The sequence below is a fragment of the Fundulus heteroclitus genome, chromosome 24, assembly GCF_011125445.2.
Source record: "Fundulus heteroclitus isolate FHET01 chromosome 24, MU-UCD_Fhet_4.1, whole genome shotgun sequence".
In the NCBI taxonomy this organism is placed as follows: domain Eukaryota; kingdom Metazoa; phylum Chordata; class Actinopteri; order Cyprinodontiformes; family Fundulidae; genus Fundulus; species Fundulus heteroclitus.
In genome coordinates, this window is record NC_046384.1 from 14,306,218 (window position 1) to 14,316,137 (window position 9,920).

Sequence of the window (9,920 nt, forward strand, 5' to 3'; positions counted from 1 at the left end):
TGCATGGCGTATAAAAATAAGATTTGTAAATATTCCTACACTCTTTACCCTTTGTGACTGATTAGAGCCCATTAACCCCCATTAGAACCAAATAAAATCCGACAATCCTCATAATATAGTGCTTTCCCACAAATAGCTAATATATGTAAGCCTTTTCCTTTAAATTAAGACAAAAGGATCATCTTAAATGTTTTTTTAAACTAAAATGTTCTAGATCTCAGGAAACACTTTGTTTCTAAGGATATTCAGTACACGATTAAATAAGAATCCATTTTATTTAAATATTTGATTGCGACAAAATGGAGATTGTTACTTTAGCGTCTAAAGGTAAAACCAGCAGAAAACACCCAAACATCAAAACATAATTTTATAAATGACAATTAAAATCTTGTATGGCGAGGAAATGAAGTCTGAAATGATCTCCTATAGAAGTGAGCGAGGAGTTTCATCCTTGTTGCTTTAAATTAGGGATTTTCCACATCATTTCCTCTTACACCCCGCAACAATGCGCGCGCTTGATTTGTTTTGCATCACTTCTATTTGCAGCACAAAAGGCGGATGTCCGCCTCTGTCCGAGCAGGAAGCGGTAGGAACTCGGTCGGGACACCTGCTAATCCCCATCCTACCTGCTCATGTATGCAGAGCTCCAAAAACAGGTATTATATTCTATAATTCCCCTTTAAAAGCTGGCCAAAGACGGCCACTATTAATATTTCAGCGCACAAGATTCATATTCATTTGTCTGGTTATTAACATTTCATGCAACCGATATCCACTTGCACACGGGACTTTTGCTGTAGCGGCTTTTGGAGGAAAATGGTGAGGAGGATGAAAGGATGACTAAAAAAGGGTGAGAGAAGTAACAGCGGCTAACGCGGAGCAGCCTAATTATAGTCAGGCACCTGGGGAAGGCCACGGCGCCATGGCAACGCTGAAAACCTGCCACGGTGGGAGGAGAGACATGCAAAGATTACATCATTTCTGCAAGCAGATGAATATGTGCTGACAGATGGGAGGCCAGGTTAGGAAAAGATTCTCTAATATTCTGAATAAGGAGGTCAGGAGTGTCTGAAGAAATCAGAAACAGGTCAGCGTCCTAAATACCGAATAGAAGAATTAAATGTCAAAGTAAAGAAATATAAGCCGAGGACAAACCCATCTTCCTGCTATTACAGCCAATATTTCTCTGGAAGAACTCAAGAGGCAGAAATCAGTCTAGAAATCAGTCTACCGTTTATTATTTGCACATTTCAGAGCTGGATATGTGAAAATATTTAAGAATATTAACTAAAAAAGCAGCTCAGACCACACATTTAACATTAGCAATGAAAAACATTAAACATCAACTTGTTTAAAAGAATGAATGACGTTTAAATAGCATTTGGCTCAGAACATCTGCAGCTTCACAGAACATGGTTTACAAGTCAACCAATGCCTTCTTGAAGCTTCTCCTTATAAACTGCAGCTCTGGATAACTCAACCAAAATGGCAGAAACGAGGACAGTTTTTTATGAAATCTGCGCACAGCTTTGACAAGCTTACACAACTAGTAAAAGGGTTTCCTCCGTTTTATTTAGCGCCGTTTTTAAAGTGGGTTTTCTACACTTAAGCCCAGAATTTTCTACCAGATTTAAGCCAGAACTAAAGCTGGGCCACCTAATAATGTAACTCCAATAGGTAGAATTAAAATATCACTCTACACTACAAAAAGGGAACTAAAAGTAGGTAAAATCCTCTTGAAATAAGCGTATTTTTCTTTGATTTGAGCTGGTAAATCAGACTATTTGCCAATGGAATAAGATTTTTGTACTTAAAATAAAAACAATTCATCTCAATCTTCTTATTTCAAGTGCAGTTTAGCTAATTATCTTATTTTAGGGTTAGAAATCCTCATTCCATTGGCAAATAATCTTATTTAGCTGCTCAAATCAAGGAAAAAGATACAAATTTTAAGTAGATTTTACTTACTTTTAGTTCCCTTTTTGCAGTGTAAACTTCAATATGGGCTCCTCCTTTCTCAATTTGCTATAATATGGAAAGGACTTCATTGTAACAAAGGATACAAAGGACTTCCCCCCTTCCTGTTATAGGTATATTATTATTATTATTCAATCTAAAAAGAAGAAATAATTGTTATTTTGTAATACAACACGGTTTAACACAGTTCCTTTATAAATCTTGATGTGTTTTGCCTGGTTTTGCAGCCCATGGCATATTTCATAGTGTAGCAGCGAGGTAAAAAACGACTGTGGACTGATGAACTTTGTCAAATCGTTGTATGCGCTTTAATACGTTGAAGGTGAGCTGCAGGAAGAGAGGTGGAAGGAGACGATGATGTGAGCAGACGGGTGAAGGTACGCAAAAATGGAAGTATGGACCACGGAAAAAACTTGGCGTCAGATCTGAACGAAAGGCCGCTCACTTGAGTGGAAGGAGCGGCGACTGAGACGGCGCTCGGTGAGCGGAGGGAGGTGAATAACGCCGGTGTGCATTAAGCGGAGGCTAGACGTAGTGTGAGGCTGCTGCGGAGTAACTGCGCGGGTCAAGGAGGGCCGCTTCTGGGCTTATTACGCTGAACGTGTACCAACAGCTGCTTACTCAGCAGCAGCAGCAGCAGCGGCCGGGGAGAGAGAGACTTCATGGTGAACTCCTGATACAGGTGGAAACGACCGCCGCATGGTAATGACCGCTTCTGCCCGGAGGGGATTTGATGCACCAGAAGAAGAAGAAGAAGAAGAAGAAGAGAAAACTACCATGAAACAAAGTAGATGTTTGACCTTTATAAGGTGACTCTTGGATAAATGGACTCTACAAACTAAGAGATGCCTTTAAGGTCCTGGATACTGGAACAACCTAGAACACTGCAAAAACAGATCTAAAAATAAGTTAAATGTTCTTAAAATGTGTGTTTTTGTCCTAGATTTGAGCAGGTAAATAAGACTATCTGCCAATGGAATGAGTATTTTGACCCTTAAAATAAGACAATTAGATATACTGCACTTAAAATAAGATGGAGACAAATTGTTCCTATTTTAAGTGCAAATATCTTATTCTATTGGCAAATGATCTTATTTACCTACTCAAATCAAGGAAAAATACACACATTTTAAGAGCATTTTACTTATTTTTAGTACTGTTTTTGCAGTGAAAATAAACCGTTTCATGTATCAGTAGCTGAACCGCCAGCAGGACAGCCGTTAAAAATGCTGCAGCATCATCTGGACTGCACTTGATTTATAATCTTCCAATTGCCTCCACCTTCTCAGACTTTATCAAATACCAGATGGACCAGATGAATGTTTGCCCTCGGCTTCCCTCAGAGGCCGTGTTGTAGAGCACAAAGCGGGCCTTTTAGTCGCCAGTAACCAGCGGAATCAGCACTGCTGGATTCCTGCCGTGCCTTTAAAGGGATAAAACACCACGAGCGCACAAAGAAATTACCTGTGAGAGTCACAGCACCAGGCATGAACCGAGGAACAGACATGCTCAGTGGATGTCAGAGGCTCATCCTGGTTACCATGACGACGAAAACAAGGGCTGAACCCAACAGTACCTGACATCTAAGCACAAAACCAAATCTTTGCATTTGAAAAAATTTTAAATAAACCCCTATGGGTACAAATTAGCTACTTTTCCATCACCAATACTAAATTATTCCCATTCTAGACAAAGACTCTGCATTGGTTTTATTTAACCCAAAGATTAACTCCATCTAAGCAGGAGAAGCCTGACTTCTCTCACAGCCGTGCGCTTCCTATACCAGGAAGGGACTTTGTCCCGTCACAATTATGTAAGAGAATCATCAAGATTGACTCAAACCAGTTCTTCACCCTTCCCGGTGTTTCTGGGACACAGCAGGTTAGCAAAAACAGCTCTTCTCTTTCTCAATGACTAGATCTCAATTTGCTCGATGCCCCAAAAGATGCTCCATTTCAGCCTTTTTCTACCTCACTTTAGTGCCAACAATTGCCCATCAGCTTATTTCCTTTGATTGTCAGCCATTTGTCATGTCATTTTTATACAAACGTTACGAGTATACTCAAATTTAAGCCATAATACTATATTACTCACTGGAAATATGACACAAACACCTTTCCATGAACCGTGGTTCTGATTGCTGTTTGGGCCGGTCAGCTCCAATTAAATATGAGAGATGGTGACCCCTGGTCCAACCAAAATGTCTATAATTTTCTATGGGTAATGATGCATCAATCATTAATTGTCAAAGAGGAATGTGGAGTCTTTTTTTCCCTATAGCTACATCGCAAAATAGAAAATCTTTGAAAGAAAAAAATGGTGTAAAACAATATATGCAAATCATTTTAAATCATTCAAGGCCTACAACACCGTTTGTGTCAATGAAAGAATAATTTCTCCCAACCACCATCAGGGCTGACGATCAAAAACATGTTCCTATGTTGACACCAGAAACATTAAAAAGGTCGACCGTGATAATGCCGACACTCGACCGCTCAGTCACAGTCAGGTTCCCTTTTCTCTGCTGTAAAATGACTTTAAAAAAAAAAAAAAAGGATGTCATCCTTGCTTCTGCTCATCACTTCTATCTAGGTGGAGAGGGGCAGCTTTTATAACCCAATAAAGACACTTATCGGCCACTGCTTCCTCCACAAGGGAACTGGTGAGTTTATCACATGAATTAGTAGCCTTAAAGGTTATTGTCCTTGTTTGTACTCTTTTTACAGTAATCAATTTGATAGAATAAAAGATTTGTGACAAAAAGCTTAAAGATTTTGACTCTAGACGTTGGTGATTTCCTCTCCAGGTCTTAAAACGGAAAACTTCTCTACCATTACCAGCCGATTTTTAACTGATGCACTGCAAACTATAACTCTAGCACCACTGCTGCCTTTCATTTTAAACGGACACTGCGCCTTAGGCAAAGATTCAAACTCGCTCTCTAAAAGCAGTGCAAAGGTTTTTTCCGTAAAGACAATTAAAGCAATGCTGTCGAAAATGCCAGCCAAAATCTCAACACCGTAGCTCAAGCGGACCTAAAACTGCAACGCGAGCAGCGCAGAAGGTGGCAGAGTGAGAGACAGCAGCCATAATAGCATTAGGGCCTTCTAATAAGAGCAGGCTGGTCCGCCCCGGGCTGAAAGACTGCAGTATATACACACAGACAGACCGAGCACCCATCCAAGAGGCAGTTCCCAAACGCTTAGGAGAACACAAAGGCTGGCATCCAGCTCCCACGCCCCACAGTTACAGCCCCCCTCTGCAGGGGAAAAGCGCCTTCCTTCAGTTGTGTGTTTAAGAAAGAGGGATTGTTTAGACAGCCTAATCACCAAGGCAAGAATCAAGCCCCAATGAGATCAAAAACTCGCAACATCTCCTTTCAACTCAGGCCAAATCTCGTTACGATTCACTCTGAGCATTCGAACAGCTAATCACACTATCAGTGCTGCCTTTGAAGTTACAAATGTAAATACCGGAGTTCAAAAAAAAAAAAAAAAAAAGGTACCGTCTTGCTGCAATGACCCCAAATGTATGATGAACAAAGTACTGAAAGCTATTCATTCCAAGCCCACTGATTACAGACTGCGAGGAGGAAACGGTGTAGATGTGTCCCGATTTCACCTCAATGGCAAACAGCTGCACTAGCTGTACAGTTTACAAGACATTAAAAGACACGTAAATCTGTTTGAAAGCTTTAATGGCAATCAACTTATTTATATAGCATAGATTGACAACAAACGTCACTTCACAAATACAAAAAAAATCCAATTTACATCCAGAAATGTGCTGTATACAACCCATTGGCAAATGCAAAGTTAACTGCATACCAAAAATTTTCTTATTAACTTGTAAACTATTAATGACGACTACAACCACACATGAACTCTGAGTGCTGTTAAACCACAATTGGAAATTGGTTATTGTACTATACACTTGTGATTATTAGAAAGTGGAATTTCTTCAACGGTAAAGGGGAAATTGTAGCTTTAGTGTCTTAGAAAACATAAGTAATGAAGCTCTGCTTCTTTTAAGTGTAGTTTTGATTATAGCAGCTTTCTATGATCAATGAAGGCGGTTCTAATATTGTAGAGGAGCACCATCAAAAAATATATCACTCTATTATTATTAAAACTACTTTATAACACTGATGAAACTAGTGCATTTTTCAGACTATAAGTCACACTTTTATTCATAGTTTGCCTGATGCTGCGATTTATATTCAGGAGCGACATATATCAGATTAAATGATAATCCATATTGACCAGCATGAACCAAGGAGTAAACATTACTGTCTATAGCCACAAGAGGGCGCTCTAGGCTTGTGAAAGCCATCCTGCTCCTGCATCACTTAAACATTAATCGAAACATTAACTTTTAGACAACAAAAACTGAACACGTTCGTATGTTGTTTCACCGTTTCAGTCTACATTCACGCAGCAGAGCGTTGCGTGGTGCAGCTCGTTATTGGGCAGTCTGTGAAGCTAATAGCAGCTAGCGCTAGCTTACAGGTCTGTTATCCGTGCAGGTTACAACTTCACTGATGCACGTGAGCTTTATGTTGCTCTGAAACATCTGTGTCGTACTGTTAGCTTAGCACGTAGCATCGTTACGCTCACGGTCTAATTTAAACATAATTTTGAGAACTTATGCTGAAATGCGCTGAATAAAGCCGTGCTGGATGGAGTGGCTAATTTACTCCATTCATCCTTTCAGGTAGGTTCCATGTTATTCAGACGGTTTTTGACGCAGCTGTGTAATTTAATAAATTGCAATAACAGATTAAGTGTTTTATTTAAACAAAAAACATTTAAAAACATTTTTTATGAAGCCTTTTTTGACTGATGCGATGTATATACTGGAGCAATTTATAGTCCAAAAAAATACAGTAGTTTAATTTAATTTCATATACATTTACTGCACTAGTCTTGGATTGTTTCTTTACTTTAATACTTATGTACTAAAGTACAAAGAATACAAGATTACAAAACTACCTGTACGTTACTAACAAATTCATCTAATTTGGGTTACTTTTCTATTTTAAGATTCAATAGGGGCCTGAAGTAGACATGTATGGTATAGTGTTACATTTCTTTCACAGAAACTAAGTTACTGTGAGCAAGTTTACCAGTTACCATTGTGGCTCCAGTTGCCTGATTAACAATTGCCCTATTTATATTTTATATTGTGGATCACATACCAAGTAGATCTTTTTTTGTCCAGGTTTTCAATGATCTATGTAATAAAAGTGCATTTATTTGAGCGCATGCTTAAATAGCCTATGGATGGTCCATGGAGGAAGGTCATCAAAACCTGGAAACAATGTACATCTCAATCTCAGGAATTAACTTTAAATCAGGCTTTATCTGAAAACAGAATGCACCCCAAATGCCTTGTTGGTTAAAGGCACACCATCTTCTGTCTTTGTTTAAGCTTAGAAATATAGGTTTTTATTATTTCTTTGAAAAAAAAAAGCGTTTGCTATTTTATTTGAAGTATAATTGAAAGTTTAGTTCACTGTGTCGATAACTGATATAGGAGTGTGTAGCATTTTTTTTTTACTTTACTAAAATATGCTCAGCCAAACAGACCGAGATCTTTTCACATTTCAGTGACGTCACATGGGACTGACGTGTCAGAATTTGACATTTATTGTAGCGTTCAGCCACTAAGCTGTTCTCTTTAAAAAATAAAACGCTACAAAAATACATAAGCAGTGATTTTTCTTAAAGGTGTAGCTCCGCAGGAAAAACTCGTTATATTTTGTAGATTTCAGTCCCCCTGTAATAAACTTCAAACGTGAGAGAAAGGCGTGAATGAAAGGGAACGTGATGTTTAACTCTCCTGTTGCCTTCCCAGCTTCCCGACCCTCCATAAATGGTGCAGTGCACCGCCGCCATCTTACCTCTCCATTCTCTAGCCGTGGACGAGGGGCGTCGGTAATGTTTGTTTCCCAAATTAACCGTCCTTTTTTACGACCCCCCATCCCTTAAATTCAGAGCAGAATCACGCGAAAACCGCGTCGATAGGCGACAGCCGGGCACACGGACTTGTGTCCAGGATAAAAACACGCACACCCCGTCTCAAATATGAGCCCTCGGGTTATGGAAAAAAAATGAAACAATACGCGTTTATCCGCCGTGAAAATCCAGTACAATGAGCGGTAGACGCGTTTTTTTTATGACTACGACGTTTATGGGTATGTCCTCGGTGTTATTCATGGTGTCTTATGCGACTTTTTTGATCACTTCACATTACGGGAATAAAAAAAAACAGTTAAAACAGAAAGTGGGAGAACGTGATATTGTTCAGCACAACACTGATGTAACAGGGGTTTAAACGCACCGACTTTGATCGAAAGAAACACGTCACCGAACAACGACAAATGGCTTATTTACATTTTCCGTTATTATTTCTCGTTTTTAGTTATATTAAACGTGACCACAGACGATAAAATGCCTGTAAAATCATTAAATTTCAACATCCTTACGGATCACCAAACTAACGGTTTCGACATTTTCAACACTTCCGGTTAAACCTTCACCGTAAAACAACCACAATGGACGTTGTTCAAGAAAACGTCCAACACGAATAAATTAAAAATAATAATAATTAAATCTAACTTCCCTTATCATACGAAATGCCCACAAAAATCCAATATTATGTGTAAAGTTGACCTTTTTATTTTTTCAAAACCATTACCTTTAATTTGAAAAGGGAACAGCCACTTCCCTTCCGGTCAAATCTTAAGCTAACTCGTGTTAGCTTGACTGAGATGGCAGCAAAACAATATGCTGGAAAAAAAACGCTCATTCTCGCCTCTTAAAACGAATATTCCTTACCTCCACAGCAAGGGCCGAGGCCACCACGGCCAGCAGGAGTAAAGTCACTCGGTCTCCCATGTCGTTGGCGACAGAAACGCGCTTTAAGGGCAGCGTTTTTTCTCTCCTGGCGGTTTGTAGCGTAGTAGTCGGTGTGCTCTCCGCCGGTGACTCCCGCTGTCTGACGGTGAGCGATCCTGAAGCTCCACAGCTGCTCGGAGTCGGATCACCTGACCGCAGCCGAGTGGGATTAACGCACCCCTCCCTTCCTCGCGTTGTCGCTCTAACCCACTTGGTTGTTTTTTTTTCATCCCCTGATTTTATTATTAGCGCACATACGTACAAACTCGCAGTTTCAACCCATTTATTTTCACGCTAAAAAAAAAAGAAAATCGAAATATTTAAAAGGAAACACCCAGGCTGTGCTGTTAAGTGAGCCAAATTATTTTCAGATGTGCTTTCTCGCCTATAGTACACAGTCTGGTTGGCTGTTCCCCTTTTTCGTTTTGCAATTTTGTTTTTTTAATTATTTAATCATGAAAAAAAAGCTCCCTTGCCTCTGGTGACATCGTCACATCATGGATTGATTTTCTGCAGCAGATGACTGACCAACATTTACCTACCTGTACTGTTGGTTACCCTAAAAGTGAAGTTTTTAACTTTTAATCAGGTCTAAAAAGATTCAGAGGAAGTTTAAATCTTCCTTGAATGGAAAATAGGAATGAGATTCGTCCAAAGACTCTTAATCAAAGGCAAATTTTGGTGCACCCGAAATTGTTTAATTTATTGAACTTGGCTAAATACACCAAGCATCTTTAAAGCAAGTGACCTAAATCCTCTTATTGGCCAAGCCAAAAATATTGTGTGAACTGGATTCCTTTATTTCGATAAGGCAAAATGTACAAACCCTTTTTAAGTTTTGGATTTAAATGATTTACACACCTTTCCTAAAAAAAATAAAATTACATAGCTCATAAATCAGTGAGTGGAAAGTTGTGCTTTTATAAAGTCTTTAAAGACCCATTAAGGACACCACCTATATATATATATATATATATATATATATATATATATATATATATATATATATATATATATATATATATATATATATATGCTTGTTTG

General features: G+C 39.0%; 1 protein-coding gene across 2 annotated transcripts in view; it reads right to left on the bottom strand.

Annotated features, from left to right (window-relative positions):
* Positions 1-9,027, bottom strand: part of appa (amyloid beta (A4) precursor protein a) — a 41,522-nt gene extending 32,495 nt beyond the window's left edge. Inside the window, exon 1 of one of the 2 annotated variants that reach the window (XM_036128430.1) lies at positions 8,817-9,027. In XM_036128430.1, the coding sequence (XP_035984323.1) occupies positions 8,817-8,876 (60 nt within the window). In that variant the 5' untranslated portion in view covers positions 8,877-9,027. The remainder of the gene's footprint in view (positions 1-8,816) is intronic. The other variant, XM_036128431.1, reaches the window with a different exon arrangement.
* Positions 9,028-9,920: the final 893 nt, after the last annotated feature.